Here is a 15,990-nt window from a genome sequence, read left to right as displayed (position 1 = left end):
TGCCACTACCGTGCTACAATTCTTTTTAACCCCCATATTTTTTAACTCAGAAACCTACAATCTTAAGCCCTAGCCTGTTCCACCCAAAAAAGTTACACCATGTGATGGCTGGGCGACGGATCTTCGAACATGCACCTGTATTCCACACCTCGAGTTTTTAACCTTCTCCCCCATCCATCGCCAACACGAGTATCCAAAGCATCCATTCACCCTCCTTGTCGGGCTTCGCGGTCAACGGCCGTGATTGCTCGATCTGGACAGGTCCCTGTGATCCCAGCCGTCGGAAGCCTCGATTTTTCTGCCGTTATAAATAGGAGCATCTCCGCTTATTTGACTTTTCTCTTCTCTTCTCTTCCCGTCGTCCTCTATCTCGCCATTTATCCGCTTCCCCCCCTCCTCTTCCCTCCTCGCCTCGTGCTCGGCTCGCCAATCCCTCCCGAGATTAGGAGGGACAGGGGCCCGAGATTCGGATTTAGGATTAGGATTCTCGTGCCGGAATCGGAGGCGCCACGCGCTGGAGTCGCGGCCGAATTGGTGCGTCTGTTTTTTTTTTCTTCTGGTCAATTTGTTGTTACAGCTCCTTGTACGGATTGCCGCTTGATCCGGTTCAATTCACTCAATTCCGAGTGGATTCCGTTTTTCTCAATCCATTTTTGTGCCAATTTCGTTGAAATATCTTGGTTTTCCCGCTCTCCGCCGTTGGAATTTCTCGTTTCCATTTCTCGGAAATCTTGTGCGACTATTCAATGCTTCGTCCCCCGTAGACATGGTGCATCCCTTGATGCGGATTCGCCGTCAAATTTCTGATTTTGTGGCGCTTGCGGTGATTCCTGGATGAGATCTGTGCCTGGAGCCGCAGCAATCCCGCCTGAATTTCATCTTTGCGGCGATGTAGTTGAAGTGTTACGGTTTCTCAAATCTTGGGAATTTTTTCTCATCATTTTTTCGTCGACAATTTGCCCGTGCAGCCTGGGTGACCACGCCATGATGGCGAACGGGAGGCTCCAGAAGCAGGCGTTGCTGCCGCCGCGGAGCCCGTTCCCTGCAGCGGCAGCGGCGCCGGCGCCGCACGCCGAGCTCGGCCCGATCGCGCGCCCGCGGGACGCGCACCACCGCCACGGCCACCAGCGCACGTCGTCGGAGAGCTTCCTCGCCGACGAGCAGCCGTCGTGGCTCGACGACCTGCTCGACGAGCCCGAGACGCCGGCGCGGGGGCACGGCCGGCCCGGCCACCGCAGGTCCTCCAGCGACTCGTTCGCGCTCTTCGAAGGGGGCGGCGGCGCCGCGGCGGGCATGTACGACAATGTGCTCGATGGCATGAGGGGAGGAGGAGGAGGAGGGCAGGTGGCTTCATGGGCTGGCGCGCCCGAGTTCTTCCCGGAGCCGAGCTCGTTTGGGCGGCCTCAGGGCAGGCCGTGGGAGTCCAGGCAGATGTACCGGCAGGGTGGTGGCATGCCGATTCCAGGGAGGGAGAAGAATGTTGGGCGCCATGGCCCCTCGAGCTCATTTGGTGATCATGAGCATGGCCATGTGCCGAATGGAGTGGACAGGAAAGGCCATGGTGATGCAGCTCATGACCAGAGGATTGGAGTAGAGAGGAAGGATGGCCTGAGGCACTCGCAGTCGGAGGCGGACACCAAGCGAGCCAAACAGTGAGTTTAATTGATTTTATCATTGCAGTCAATTTGAAGAATTATGTTCAGTTTGTAGAATTTTTGTTCATGAAACATCAATAGTGGCGTGCTTCTCTCTACTTACTGCAAACACCATAGTGAGCCTGCATTTTAATTTGCAATGTTCTTTGAGCCCGAAAGGTAGGCACATAGTTATACTGTATGTTACATATTAGTTTGATTTCTCTTATGAGGAGTTGCTGTTTTAACTGGTGTAAATGCTATCGAATAGGACAAATGTGTTTGTGTGGGAATCTTGTTTATATATTTAGATATACATTTTATTTGTGTCTTTGCTGTGGCAGTTCCACATGACTACAAACTTGAGGTGGGCTAAACAGAGAAAAATTTTCCTAAAGCGGTAGCAACTATATAATCTCAAACAAAATGATTGTTTTTTACATTAGAGGGATCTTATCAAAACAGAATCCATGGAAAGCTCTCTCTAGCACCCTAAGATATTGAAGACCTAATCAGATCGAACTACGCATGTGGATGGCATACGTCTGTCAGTGTTTGCCTTCCTTAAATTTAGGAAATCCTTGAATGCAATATAGGGGTGCACGTTATACTGTACATCAGACTTCCCTTTGTTGTCAAAATATGCAAACTTGAATTTGTACTTCCATCAAAAGGGTTAATAAGATGCAGGCCCCATGTGGAGTGTTCATGTTGATAGATGCTGATAGACCTTGAATGAGCTGTACCTATTTAACTTCTTCATTTTTTATGTCAATTGCAGACAATATGCTCAGAGATCTCGTGTCCGGAAGCTCCAATATATTGCAGAGCTCGAGAGAAGAGTTCAGTCCTTACAGGTAACCTTTTTTTTTTTTGAAGCGGACCATATTGATATCTTGCTGAAGTTAGGATGACCTTAAATCACCGAAAATTCTTTACTTTTTATACTTGCAGACAGAGGGGATCGATGTTACTGCTGAAATGGATTTTCTCGGTCAGCAAAATATCATGTTAGACCTGGAAAATAAAGCCTTGAAGCAACGGCTTGAGAGTCTATCTCAGGAGCATCTTATTAAACGCTGTAAGTATTCCTCTTTTTTCCCCATATGCCAGTACCGTACCTTGGGGTTTCTTTGTGACTTGTCTTCTTGGTTTTAACTTTGGTATGGTTGTTTTCATAGGGTAGCAATCAGGTTTAATATCTCTATGAGTTTGGTGAATAGTATCAAAGTAATTTTTTGATGGGATGTTATTTGTTAATACTGTAATCGATTTCAAGTATTTTTTTTATCTACATGTAGAGATGAACTCGTAAATCATGTTTTTGTAGTAAACTAAGTGCTGACAATTATGCCTATAGTTGGCTAGTTCAAATAATGTTATAGTTCAAGTTAAGAAATGGAGAGGGATTCATATTTTATCGTTTTCATACTCATGTTGTAGGATGTCGATCTTTTTTAATTTCTTAAAATTATGATAAAATACACAGGGGTCTATTCAAACTATACAGGTGTTAACTGCAACAGATTTTTATACCAAATTAAATTGTCCTTTATGGCATATGAAAAAAGTCAATATCTTGCACCATTGCTCTGCAAAACTCTTAACAGACGGTGACTGATAACTAAACATTTTGTCTTCATAAAAACAGTATTGTATTACCACCTTGATGTGAATAATGAGATTATATAACAACTGCCTCTAAATTATACAGTATAGCTACATGGATGAACTTCACCAAGCATTAAAAACTTCTTCTATTGGAAACAGTTAACTAATAAGATATGTATTTCTTCTCCAATGTTGCAGATCAACAGGAGATGTTTGAGAGGGAAATTGGTCGTCTTAGACAATTGTTCCAGCAACAACAGCAGCAGCAGCAGCATGTACCACAGCAGCAGGCTCCAACCCACAGCCGCAGTAACAGCAGAGACCTTGATTCACAATTTGCAAACCTGTCTCTGAAACACGGCGATCCCAACTCCACGCGCGATGCTGTCTCTGGCCTTCGCATTTAAGATCTATTTTTTTTCCAGCTTTTGGTTCTCTGAGCTTCACAACTTGCTGCCCTTGTTACACCACTCTGTGGCTGTTGCATCAAAAGCGGAGCGGCAGCAGTGAACCTGGAATCACATGCCATGGTGAATAAAGCTGGAAAGGTTAATAACTGTGGATCCAATCTTTAGTTCTTTGGAGTGTGCACCTGACGGTCATCCTTAGCTCCTGTCCATTGTTGATGCTCGACCAGTCGGAGGTGTTTAGGGTCTATATGCAGATTGATGCCTTTCACGGATCCTTGTATCAGTTTGAAGTTAGAACACTAAGGTTCTAATTCATTCCTTTTTTAGTTGATTCTCTTCTTGAGTTTAGGCACCATGTGGTGCTTGTATTAGTTAGTTTGGCACAAGAATGGAATGTGAGCTGGTCCTCTTTTGGTTGATGCCACATCCTGGAGAACTGTTGTGCCAGCATGTTCAATAAGCTAGTGAGGTTGAAGCGTTGTAGTTCAGTTTCATTTCATTCGTGATGTGCAGAACAAGATATTGGATATTCAGGTTCTCGCATTTATTTGAGTGGTGTATGTGTTCTCGCATCTTGATGAGAGTACAGGAATCCCTTCAAGTTAATTTAACTCGCAAGTTTCTGGTGTACCGTACATGTGGTTTCAACAATTCGATGCAAGTTCCTTGAGATTGACTGCGTTTATGTTCGATCATCATCTAATGTTGGGGTTAATAATGCTTTGTGCTCATCTAACTGTTCACAATTGATAGATTTTTCATGGCTTTATGTCTGTTCTTTCTGCTTCGACCATTTGCAATGGTGTACATGGTAAAAATCAAGATGAAGATGCCTCTGTGAAAGAACATAGTATTTTCTACACATTTGTTGCCGGATGTGATTCTGATATGGCACAAATATAATGCATAAACTTCCAATTAGCAAGTTTCAAAAAAACTTCCAATTAGCTATATTCAGAACAGCACAAATAAGAAAGTATGTTGATTACTTGATTGCATTGGATTTTTTTCTCTCCAAACAATATCAAGTGCCATAAAACCATTGACCAAGAAACCTGAAGTGACACTGACAAGTACCCTGATGCCAATGACATCTCACACTTTGGGTTTAAGGACTACACCCCATACAACTAGACTAGTTTATAACTTAGCACAGCAAACATCTGTGCATTTCTGCCATCCGGCTAACGATCATCCAGAACCTTCTATTTTTTGTTCAAATCGATGTCCATGACTTCTGGTTTGTTCCCCCGAAAATCAGCCACTGAAGTGTCAAATGTCCCCCTTATATACTGGCACATCACCATTAGGTCCTGCAGCGCATCTTTCAGAACATCGTTGGCTGGATCTCCTGCCAACATATCCACTAACATAGTCAGGAGAGGATCAATAATTTTAGCTGAGGGCAACGATTCATAATTACTATATTTATATTGTATCATAGACAGCAGCAATCGAATAACATCTTGACATTTCAATTAATATGTCAGTTATTACTACCACAAAAATGTGTATATTTTCCACATAACAGAATTTCCATATATTTTGACATTAATGAAGCAAAAAGCACATCATTTCAAATTCTTAAACCTTCATGCAAGAAATGTTAAAAAGCAAGTATGTTGCTTACTTGATTGCATACGATTTTTTTTCTCTCCAAACAATATCAAGTGCATTGGATTAATTATTAAATGAAAGGGGAATTTGGGATCATGTGCCACTGTGTAGTACCTGTAGTCTGAAGCCTTATGTTAACTTTGTTTTCAGCAGGATGAGGGATGCTGTATCCACAAAATGCCACCCTTGGGCTGTAACATTGCAGGAAAAAAATTAGAACGAGAAGTGTTCCTATAATGTTATGCACTGCATTTACAGAATGCACACACTTGAGAAGCTTGGTCCAAAAGCATTTGAGATGATAGAAAAATACAGTTGATTGCACCATCTGAACCAGCCCAATACACATGATCTACACATCATTATTCTATGCAGGCACCCCTAAAAATCTTAATTGTTGGATAAATACAGCCAAACAATTCTTAGGAGCTCCAGATATTGTCTCCAAATCAACAGTGAAACTGAATTGTTGCATTCTAATGCTTAGACATTATCAGCTAACATCTTACACCAGCAGAACACGCTTAATGATTATGAAAAAAAATACAGATTTCCACAATCAATATGATATTCTCCTTTCTGGTAGTCATCTCAAAACAACATCATTCCGTGCTAAAGATGACAGTGATGTCTTCTGCCGACCAGTTAACAGAAGATGGCAATATTTATTGAAAATATGTAGAGAAGATGGCATATTGGGATCAACAAAATGCCATCTTCTCTACATATTTTCTATAAATTAAATAAAGGCACTTTAACAAATTCAAGGCTGCTATCCGCACAAGGCCACACAAGTGGGCTGCTATCCGCACAATAACTGAAGGCGCTTTAACAATTGAAGAACTAATGCCAAATGGACATTTCAATTTGACTCCAGGCTTGTAATGCGTGTTCGAGTTTTAGTTGTAGTTGGTTCCAATCCACGTTCAGCCGACATAAATAAAGAACTGTAAAGAAAACATGCAAGTTCTCCTGCTGCACTAACAGAAAAATGAGGGGTCTGAATATTTTTCTTTTTCTCACTGCATGTCATTAGTTGCAACCATTATCCACACCCCAATTGCTCTAGTTTAGAAACTTATGAACCAGATTGCACTGCATGGAATTCAAAACTCCACTGCATCACTGTCCCCAATTCATCATCATAAGACCAAATCAACATGAGTTTCCACTGCGTCTTCTAATAACTGAGTCCAGACTGTGTGGAAGTGCACTATAAAGCTATCTAGCTAGTGGACAAGCGCCAACTTCGCACATATACCGTCAAACGTTACAAAATTAAAAGACTACTGATTGGAACAAGAAAGGAGAAACTGTAACTCACTCCTGGTTGAGAACAAATCTGACAGAGTTGGCGAGGGTGTGGTCCTCCTCCATGATGGAGAACGACGAAGCGCTCGAATCCTGCAGTGACCCGTGCTCCATCGCTCCCTGCTTTCAAGAACGAATGCCCTTATTCAACAAATCCTCCACCACGAAACCAGCGGGGTAAGGGGCAACAACAGAGTTCGAATAAATCGGGCTCCAAAAACAACGGCGAGAGGAGGCCTTTTCACGGCTCTACCTGGTGCGGAAGCACAGAGGGGGCGAGGGCGCGAGGCGAAGACGCTGCCGGTGCGGGCGGAGCCGAGGCGAGTTCGGCGGCGGGAGGTGGCGTCGCTGTAGGGTGTCCCCGAAAGAGGAGGGGAGCAAGCCTCCGTATTAATGCGAAGAAAAAAGACGCATCTGCCCTCCATTATTTTACTACCTCTAACACTCAATTTTGTCTGCTTGAGACTTGAGCAAAATCCTTGGCTTAATACACCCTAGACTATTTTGGTAAGTCCAATCTACACTATAATATGTTTGGGGGTGCAATTCAAGTTTTAGTTTAAAATTTTCAATTTGAGTTCATATTATGCATGATGGTAGTCGATATCACACCACACCAGAGGTTATTAGCATCGGATGCTAGTTTAGCATTAAAAATATGAAATTGTAACAAAAGATCCATTATTTGTAACATTTGAAAATATTTTTTTGAGCATGAAACTCCACTATTAAAGATAATTTCATTAGGTACGGTTGGATGATTCAAATAGTTTGGAGGATGAAAACAATACAAAATTGATTTGCTTGTCAAGGGATATTAAAGGCTTATCGAGTCTTCCGGTACACATCAAGGGAAATTAAAGGCTTATTAGGTCTTCCGGGTACACATTAGCTGTTTTACAAGTCGTCTCATATAATGCTACATATAATTTTTTATGATGTGACGGCAAGATAATATGATGTGGCGGCAAGATAACGAAGAAGTAATATCTACTATTGTATTGAAGGATAAACACTGAATACCATCAATACGTTCGTTTTATTCGTACAACAGCAAAACACGCACCTGGGAGGTAGCATGGTATCCGAAATTAAAAACAAAAACAGCAGCTGGTAACCCCCAAAAAAAATGGTATTACAATGATTTATTAACCCACAGAGCAACAATGGGATTTCAAACAAACGAGTAACATAAAAAACCATGGATCTCTCTTTGCGCCGGCCTTGTTAATTCTCTCCCCCCCGTCCCTGTAAGTTGTCATGGATCGGAGACGCTGTTGCTAGGCTTGGCAGCTATGCCCTTCTTGGGAGCTGACCATAACCCCAGGCTACCGAGGAGCATTGTTGCATTGGCCTGCAAGCTGGCTGTTTGTTCGATACTCGATTCTTGCTTGCACGTGGATCGGCCGTGCGCGCACTCACAAACAAATAACCAAACATAAATGTCAGTTTTTTGGAAGAGTATAGATACAGTCCATGTCACATTCTCAAAAAATTACCGGACAATCTGAAAAAAAATAGAAAAACATGACACTGACATTTCTAGTCACATTAGGTCACAGACTTGAAAAAACAAATCCAAAAAATCAGAAAAAAAATGGGGAAATAAGAAAAGAACGCGCCAAGGACATGTTTAGGCACAAACATGTCGCATACTTAAAAAAATCCCCAAAAAAAATCAGAAAATACTAAGGAACATGATAAGGACATTTCTAGTTGCAAACATTGTATTTGTTACTATAATAATGATAAATATATGTTAAATAAGCTACAGAACAAAGCAGTCTTTTGGGCTAATATTAAATCAATCAACAATCCTCCTAGTCGCAGTTAATCACAAGCAACAGCCTGCCAGCTGTCTTGTGGTTTTTTATTTTTCGCCACCTGGGCCCGCTTGCAGTGGCAAACTACTAAGCATATGCGAATTTTTAGCTGAATGTACATGAATGAGGGCCTACGATTAGCTTGAGATGAAACATCAATGGTGAAAAAATGTCTACTAACTTTACTGACAGATTTTGAGCAGGGAGCCCATGCCCCTCACTGGGACAACATGGGTCCGCCCTTGCCCCGCTTCCCGATTGTCTGCAATATTGTTTGTGCAGTAGTAGAGACTAGTAGCTGAAATAAACAGCACATGGTTAAAATTAGAGATGGTAATGACAACATGTTTCGAATTGTTGAGAATTATAAATGATAATAATCAAGAAATATTTTATAGCTATAAAATTCTGGGTTAATTTGCCGAATCAATGAAATACATATAATTCGCAAAATTTACAACATCTTTACAAATTACAAAGTGCTGGATTGCTAAAATTTACTCAATCCTACTCGATTTTACCCTTTCCCCCTCAAAATCACCTTTGACTCGCAGACCCCTCCGAAAACCCTCGCCTCCTCTCCCACCCATGCCGCAATCGCCATGAGCGCCAGCAACCCCGCCGCCTCAGCCAAGCGCCCCTGTGACCCCTCCCTCGCGGACCCCACCCCGCCGGCCAAGCTCCAGCGGTCCTCCGACCCGCCGGACCCCGCTCCGGACGGCATCACTGGGGGTGGCGAGGCGGCGGGAGTGGAGAGCGAGGCCATGGCCGGTGTACGGAACCCTCGGGCGCAGAGGTACCTGGTTGCGGTGGAGTATGTCGGCACCCGCTTCTCCGGTTCGCAGCAGCAGCCCAACCAGCGCACCGTCGTCGGCGTCCTCGAGGTGAGGCCCTTGCTTGTAGTATGAGATGTAAGATCAGAGTGAATGAGTGATAACCGAAGATGTTAGTGTAGTGCAAGTGCGAATTCCGGAATTACTTTTGTTGAAATGCTGAGGCCCAAGCGGCCTCAGAGATCCCCTCGAGGTTGATAGGATAATACTCCAGGGACAAAGGTCAATTTCTGGCCTGAAATGACTTGCTAATAGGATGCACAATAGCTGCCTTGTTTGGATGCCACTGGGGGAATTGCTGCTTTATCTATGGTTGTGAATTATGATAAATTGGTGGGTAATTTAGAGGCTGCAAAAGTTTTTGTGCGGTTCCCTGATATCAGGTGGTTGATGCTCATACATTGTAAATTTGTAACGTGTTTTTGAAACGTCCATTTAAATTCTAGCCTTTGTCATATCATGTCTGATACTTAGGACAACTGGCTGATGATAGTTGGGTCTTGTGATCAGCCTAAGATGAATGCAAAGAATAATCAGAACGCCTATGGGATGAACAAATCCCTAGCTTTTGGTCCTTGGTCAGTGAGCTGGGTGGAAGACTGCCATGGGTTTGTGGCTCCTTAATGGAGAGAGGAAATTGCAAGGTTAGATATTGAAGAGTCTAACACTCTCCGGTCGATCACTTTCTTGCAGCACAGAAGAAATCAGATGTATTTGATTCCATGAAATTCAAATAGACATGTCAAAAAACAATATGAGGGTCTGGCTTGAAGAGAAGGAAATTTCATTCTGCCTGCCACCTTCCACAACCTCCAAGGAACTAGAGAGCCTTGTGTGTTATTAATAAAACATGTTTTAGAGACATATTAGGATTAGTGCTGTTGTTTTTCTTGTCTTCCCAATTTCCCATGACTGTACATTGGCCCTCAAAAGCAATAAGTCCTCTCTATATATGTAACATGGTATTAGAGTGGAGATACTAAACCCTAACGTGCTGCTACCAATCTGTTAACATGGTAACAACAAGTATTCTCTATGTTCATTTATATACCATCTGCAAAATAGTTAATCATACTTCTGTCAGAACCACTTTGTCTTCTTCATTACTTCAGTATTTCTATACCGTTAGTTTAGCAGTAGACGCTTGAGAGTGGATGTTAGATGTACTCCCTCCATCCCAAATTACTATTCGTTCTGGCTTTTCTAGGTACATAGCATTTGCTACATATCTAGACATAATATATATCTAGGTGCATAGCAAAATCTATGTATCTAGAAAAACCAAAACGAATAGTAATTTGGGACGGAGGGAGTAGTTAACAGTCTATCTTTTTTATTCTTTCAATTATTTCAGGAGGCATTTCACAAATTCATTGGACAGCCAGTTTCGATATTCTGTTCTAGCCGAACGGTATGAGAACTTGCTTTAATGTAATTTTTTAATAAAGTTAGTGTCTTATAGTTCAATGTGTATCTTAATTGGAATATGTTATTGTTATGTTTCTGCAACTGTTGAATGCACACTGTTTTGTGAATACACACTGTTTGAATACACACCGTTATCTAATGGGCTTTTATAGTCTTGTTGAAATTTTTGCTTTGAACTCATGATGCTTTACTATATCTGTTCTGAGATGTCCCAGAATGCTTATTTTACTATACCTGTTGTCAAAAGAGATGTCCTAGAATACGCTGTCAGCCACAAATATACATAAAACATTTTTTTATTTGTCACAATGAAATAATATTAGTAGGTTTGACATCAGAAGTGCTTTTGCATCATTATATTTAGAAATATTTGCTAACATAAATGCCCAAAGGTGTACGATGGAAACTATGTTGGTGTCCAAACAATAAGGAAAAGAGAAAGGCGTTAACCATAATTTTACCTTTAGCTAATGTATCTTAGGAGTTAGAACCAGAATAAATCTTGCGTAGGATGCTATATGAGTCTTTATATATGATATATCTATTCCTTAGCACCATATCTACCTTGCTGCTCAGATACAGTTTATCAGATTGTTGCTATAGTGTTATGAACTTATGATCTGATCAACTTGTAGGTTTTGCTGGTTAGCATAGTTTTCCGCAGTATTTTCTTCTTGTACTGGTTATATACTTCTTATACTTCTCCGGTGATCTATGTCATGTGTTACCTTTGTTTTGTTCAGGATGCAGGTGTTCATGCTTTATCAAATATTTGCCATGTTGATGTGGAGCGGATAAGTAAAAGGAAGCCTGGTGAAGTGGTCTGTACACCTCCGACAACCTCCCTACATGTTTTGATTTTGACCTTTGCATGTTAATTACGTCAATAACAAGTGCTGTCATGTCAGATTACGACCCTTATGTTTCCCAATTTTTTTACATCAATATAATTAAACTATTTCCTCTGAGCCATGCCTATTTATCATCTAAATAGATAATATTTTCTAGAACAGTGGTACCTTTAATAACCTCTATCTGCTGACGAGCTTTTCCCTATTTGCAGTTAACACCCCATGAGCCTGGAGTTGTAAAACGTGCTGTGAACCACTTTCTACAGGTAGGTTTTGGATGAAGCTGTGGTTCTATTCACTCAGGAAAAAAAGGGCAAGTTTTACTGTTCACAACACGCTTATCATTTTCTTTAACACACTTTTGAGTATGACATCTACATTTTAAAGGGCACTACTGCACTGTAGGCTACATCATTATTTTCAGAATTTATTATGTACGATTTCACCTTTTTTTAAGGCAACTTGATCACACCATTTTGGTTGCACATGATGAGCTTTGTTACAATGCTTTTAAAGTACCAGTGGTACTTGCAGGTACTTTCCTTTCTTATCCTTCTTACCAAAAAAGAATTAAATAGATTTACACATAATTAAAAGGGCATCATAGTAATTTCTCACTATTTTTGGTACTTGGTCCCACCAAATTGGTACTTCTTGGTACTTCTCTTTAGGTACTTCATAGTACTTCCTTTGTTTCCACCGTTTGATTTCGCTGGATGGACGGCTCTCATTTTTTTCAAGCACTCTAAAATTTCTCTGCACGAGATATGTTGACACAACACATCACCTTCATATTCATTACACTGATTTTTTTTTTCATTTAGTTGGGTCGGTGGTCTGTGTTGCTTAGTTGAATAATCATAGATTTGTTGTCATTTCTTGGCAAAAATAGGTTTTGCTGATTTAATTTTATCTGACTAGGTTTCCATATCTGCTAATAACTGGTCTCCTGCTTTTGATGTTCATCTGTGGACTGATGTTTGTCCTTGCAGAGGAATGAAGGTGACATAATGGTGACTGACGTTCGCTGCGTTGCACCAGATTTTCATGCTAGATATAAAGCTCTCGAGCGCACGTAGGTAGCAGAATGCTTAAAATTAATCTTGTTCATGTACCTATTCTGGTCTTATGTCCAGTATTTGGAAACGGTTGCAGCTATAAGAACAAGAGTGGTTTCATGCTATGTACTAAAATACATGAGCTTAAGCTAGCTTAAAGGAAACTGTTTGGCTTTCTGAAATGCTGAAAATGCTTACACTATTTTACTCATTTTCATGAAGATATCACTATCGCTTGCTTTCTGGACCTGAGTCAACATCAGTCTTTGAGAAAAACTCTGCTTGGCACATATCTGAGGATTTGGATATTCAGGCAATGAAGGTGAAGTCTTTAGTCTTTAGCCACATTCTATTGGTTTGCTGATGTAAAATTTGCTTCTAGTTTTACTGAGTTGGTTCTTATTCAGAAAGCATGCAGCATACTTGTTGGGCATCATGATTTCAGTTCATTTCGGGCAGCTGGATGTCAGGTGATATTATCCTTCTTAACTATGGTGAACTCATTATATTATCTTTCTAAATTGCATGTAGTTTGTAAAGAAGTGTGTGGTAGGTAAAGGCATTGTTTTATCTTTTAATCATGGTGTTGAGGACTTGAGGTGTAGGTTTGTACCTAGGAGACACCCCTGCTGTAGGTACATTCACCTTTCCGCTGTTACCACATTGATAAACCAAATGGATCTTTCAGAACGCAAGTTGCAAACTACACTTTTCTTAAATTTTCCTTAACAAATAAAGTTACTTTTTGAATACGTAATTTATTTTTGCTTTTTTTGTTGTTGCAACTCAAAGGACAAATAAAGTCTTTTTAAAAGCGATAGGTGCTAGGCAGCCTATAGGGTAGTGCCTAGGTGGCAACTGGCAATTAGGCAGGCTAGGTGGCTGCTTTTTAAACAGTGTCAAAGAATAAAAAATCTTACTTTCTCAAGTGTACTTACTTTCAGGTTAGAACACTGTTTGCATATCATTGATCGTTTCTTAGTGACTACTGCTTGCAGGCAAACTCACCAATGAGAACTCTGGATGAACTGAATGTTACAGAAGTATTCCCTTTCATGTTTTTTCCTTCAAGCATAGAACGATCAGAGATGGAATCATCAGATGGGTCTCTTATTTATTCGAGGACACCAGCCTTAGAACCCTCTCGGAAAGAATCTGATGATTCCTGTACAAGCAGTGGGAAATCAGAATCTGAGAACGGAAAAGAATTTGGATCAAGATTAAGGCACCGCTGCTTTGTAGTTACTGCAAGGGCACGGTCTTTTCTTTACCATCAGGTTAATTTGTTTCCCTTAAAATTTATCTATTTGGGTTACTCTTGGCATGCTTGTTCTTTGATATTCGGAGTTAACAACAACAACAACAACAACAACAACAACAACATAGCCTTTCAGTCCCAAGCAAGTTGGGGTAGGCTAGAGTTAAAACCCAACAAGAGCCACAAATCAGGATTCAAGCACTTCTCTTGGGTTTCATCTCTATTAGAATGGCTAGGTTTAACGTTGGCTTGCCAAGCCTATCACAATCCTCCTACTTTACCAGGGCTTGGGACCTGCTATGTTGAGACAACGTAAGCGGAGTTGATATTCGGAGTTAACTAAGAACAAATTTGTATTATTAGTTCCAACGTGCATAGGATGATGAGTAATAGCATTCAGTAGCAGAGGTACAACACTGAGTTGATTTTCCTCCTTCAGCATTGCTGAGAGGCATTGTGTCTGATGCAGGGACTAAGTTACTAAATAGTATCTACCTAGTAGATAATGGGCCAATTGTAATCTCTCAGCTATGTTCTGGTAACTGGGAAATACGAAATAACCAGATTGCGTTTCAAGGTTGCCATGTCTCATCTCTCAATAGCTGATACCATAATATTTGTATTTGAGGACATTTAAGCATTGACGGATGTATTGATATCATTCGTACCATTGGCATTGGCAGCTCCCACCCTTCATAACTTCACGGTTACCATGCTACTTGATTAGCAGACTGTCACTGTTACTTGATTATTTTTATTACTATTTTGCTTTTTGGCTAGTTTTCTGATGTCCTATCCAACTCAGGTAAGGTTGATGGTTGGTCTTCTAAAATCTGTTGGGACAGGCGATCTAACAACTGCAGATGGTATGGTCTTATGTTCTTCAACTTTCACTGAGTATCTTTTTTGCTTTTATGGTTCATAGAGGGGGTGCATTGAAGTGAATATTACCTTTGATGCAGTTGAGAGAATTTTGAATGCAAAAAAGGTGACTGCTGCACCTCCTATGGCACCTGCTTGTGGTCTATACCTTGCTAACGTGAAATACGATCTGAACGTTTGAAGACAAATTTTATCAAATGGCTTCTGTTGCTGGGCGTCCAAGTTTTGTCAGCTGTTGGCTATCAAAGGTATGCCTGAATCCAACTTTTATGTTGCACACCTGGATGACTCCAACTTCCAAGCCTCTGTGTCGGTCCAATAAGCAACCCAAACATGGCCACTAATATAAGCTTAGTCTGATGAAGGGTTGTTTACTTGACATGCTATGTCGGGACCTGTGTGGTACTGTCAAGTCTGATAAGGAATTATATGCTGCCACTCACCAAAGCACTTTGTATTGTCTGATTTGTGCATTGAAGTTTGCATGTTGATTGAAAACATTGACTAGTTTTCTCTGTAAGTCTTTACTAAATAGTTGGCTTCATTATTAAGTTAATTAAGTTCAACCATCCAGTCTTTCAAGTTAAGTTTGTTTTACTTGATTTACTCGGGGTTGGTCTAGTGGTGTTTCACTGGTATCTCGAAATTTTATCCCCTTTTCCTCCTGACTATCTGGTGGTTGATATATAAGTAGTCAAAGTACACAGTATTAATTATGATGGATTAAAAGTACCTTATGTTGAGCATGCATAGAAATTTTATACATTTTCTTCCTCTCTCCAGGATCAGGTTCTTGAATCGTCATGAATCCAAATTCCAAAAGCAGCATAAGCGGAAAAGGACCGGCTTTATTCTCGTCAGTTTGTGCTGTGTATTCAGATAATCAGATGCTTAGATTTTGTGTACATGCTTTAGAAGGTTAAAATGTTTCATACATCATGACATTTTGAGACGCAACACGTGCTGATAGTTCCAAGTTCTGATGATTTGTAAACTTGGCGATGACGGTAGTCGGAAGAGGTAACTGCTTACCTACCTCATGCGAATTGCAGCGGTGTGGTCTACTTCTCTATCTCTAGTTCTTTATTCGGTTCCTTGTTCTGATCTATTTTCCAAACGTAATCGCCACAATGCGTTCATTTTCCTTTGTGCACTGATGAAACCCCAATTGCACCCTTTCTATGCATCGCTTCTCTTAGTGGCTTGGTCCGATGTAGTGTGCGAACAAGATGATGCTATGGCCTGCGGACGTGTCATGTATGCTACTTAAAGAA

The 15,990-nt window shown here is 41.0% G+C and overlaps 3 protein-coding genes across 4 annotated transcripts; 2 read left to right on the top strand and 1 right to left on the bottom strand.

The window, feature by feature from the left end:
* Positions 1 to 338: 338 nt before the first annotated feature.
* On the top strand, positions 339 to 4,273 carry LOC101786000 (uncharacterized protein At4g06598). Its single transcript, XM_004977100.3, has 5 exons — positions 339 to 534; positions 969 to 1,652; positions 2,416 to 2,491; positions 2,589 to 2,715; positions 3,444 to 4,273. The coding sequence occupies exons 2-5, from the start codon at positions 985 to 987 to the stop codon at positions 3,650 to 3,652; spliced, it is 1,080 nt and encodes a 359-aa protein (XP_004977157.1). The 5' UTR covers positions 339 to 534; positions 969 to 984; the 3' UTR covers positions 3,653 to 4,273.
* Positions 4,274 to 4,573: 300 nt separating this feature from the next.
* LOC101786403 (DNA-directed RNA polymerases I and III subunit RPAC2) lies at positions 4,574 to 6,965 on the bottom strand. The gene is made up of 4 exons (XM_004977101.3): positions 6,837 to 6,965; positions 6,597 to 6,703; positions 5,387 to 5,463; positions 4,574 to 5,006 (listed from the first exon to the last, which is right to left on the bottom strand). Exons 2-4 carry the CDS (start codon positions 6,695 to 6,697, stop codon positions 4,861 to 4,863), a joined length of 324 nt encoding a protein of 107 aa, XP_004977158.1. The 5' UTR covers positions 6,698 to 6,703; positions 6,837 to 6,965; the 3' UTR covers positions 4,574 to 4,860.
* A 1,977-nt stretch (positions 6,966 to 8,942) lies between these two features.
* On the top strand, positions 8,943 to 15,780 carry LOC101785598 (tRNA pseudouridine synthase A). 2 transcript variants are annotated; one of them, XM_004977099.3, is made up of 11 exons: positions 8,943 to 9,290; positions 10,594 to 10,650; positions 11,411 to 11,488; positions 11,731 to 11,784; positions 12,511 to 12,593; positions 12,799 to 12,898; positions 12,984 to 13,046; positions 13,575 to 13,853; positions 14,640 to 14,700; positions 14,797 to 14,964; positions 15,500 to 15,780. In XM_004977099.3, exons 1-10 carry the CDS (start codon positions 9,009 to 9,011, stop codon positions 14,895 to 14,897), a joined length of 1,158 nt encoding a protein of 385 aa, XP_004977156.1. In that variant the 5' UTR covers positions 8,943 to 9,008; the 3' UTR covers positions 14,898 to 14,964; positions 15,500 to 15,780. The 2 variants fall into 2 exon arrangements, with proteins under 2 accessions (XP_004977156.1, XP_022683767.1); XM_022828032.1 differs by lacking the exon at positions 8,943 to 9,290 and adding an exon at positions 9,306 to 9,883.
* The last annotated feature ends 210 nt before the right edge of the window (positions 15,781 to 15,990 follow it).

Source organism: Setaria italica, chromosome VII (genome assembly GCF_000263155.2).
Source record: "Setaria italica strain Yugu1 chromosome VII, Setaria_italica_v2.0, whole genome shotgun sequence".
NCBI lineage: Eukaryota > Viridiplantae > Streptophyta > Magnoliopsida > Poales > Poaceae > Setaria > Setaria italica.
The sequence above is the reverse complement of the archived record's forward strand: the minus strand, read 5'-3'. Positions and strand labels throughout refer to the sequence as shown.

What these genes read in the sequence shown, in the direction of transcription:
- LOC101786000 (XM_004977100.3), top strand. Translation starts at nt 985, where the DNA reads ATGATGGCGAACGGGAGGCTCCAGAAGCAGGCGTTGCTGCCGCCGCGG. An exon ending in GAAGAGTTCAGTCCTTACAG is followed by an intron (nt 2,492 to 2,588) that starts GTAACCTTTTTT and finishes TTATACTTGCAG; the next exon opens with ACAGAGGGGATCGATGTTAC. An exon ending in GGAGCATCTTATTAAACGCT is followed by an intron (nt 2,716 to 3,443) that starts GTAAGTATTCCT and finishes CCAATGTTGCAG; the next exon opens with ATCAACAGGAGATGTTTGAG.
- LOC101785598 (XM_004977099.3), top strand. Translation starts at nt 9,009, where the DNA reads ATGAGCGCCAGCAACCCCGCCGCCTCAGCCAAGCGCCCCTGTGACCCC. An exon ending in AAAGGAAGCCTGGTGAAGTG is followed by an intron (nt 11,489 to 11,730) that starts GTCTGTACACCT and finishes CCCTATTTGCAG; the next exon opens with TTAACACCCCATGAGCCTGG. An exon ending in TGGATATTCAGGCAATGAAG is followed by an intron (nt 12,899 to 12,983) that starts GTGAAGTCTTTA and finishes GTTCTTATTCAG; the next exon opens with AAAGCATGCAGCATACTTGT.
- LOC101786403 (XM_004977101.3), bottom strand. Translation starts at nt 6,697, where the DNA reads ATGGAGCACGGGTCACTGCAGGATTCGAGCGCTTCGTCGTTCTCCATC. An exon ending in AGATTTGTTCTCAACCAGGA is followed by an intron (nt 5,464 to 6,596) that starts GTGAGTTACAGT and finishes GCAATGTTACAG; the next exon opens with CCCAAGGGTGGCATTTTGTG. An exon ending in CATAAGGCTTCAGACTACAG is followed by an intron (nt 5,007 to 5,386) that starts GTACTACACAGT and finishes ATATGTTGGCAG; the next exon opens with GAGATCCAGCCAACGATGTT.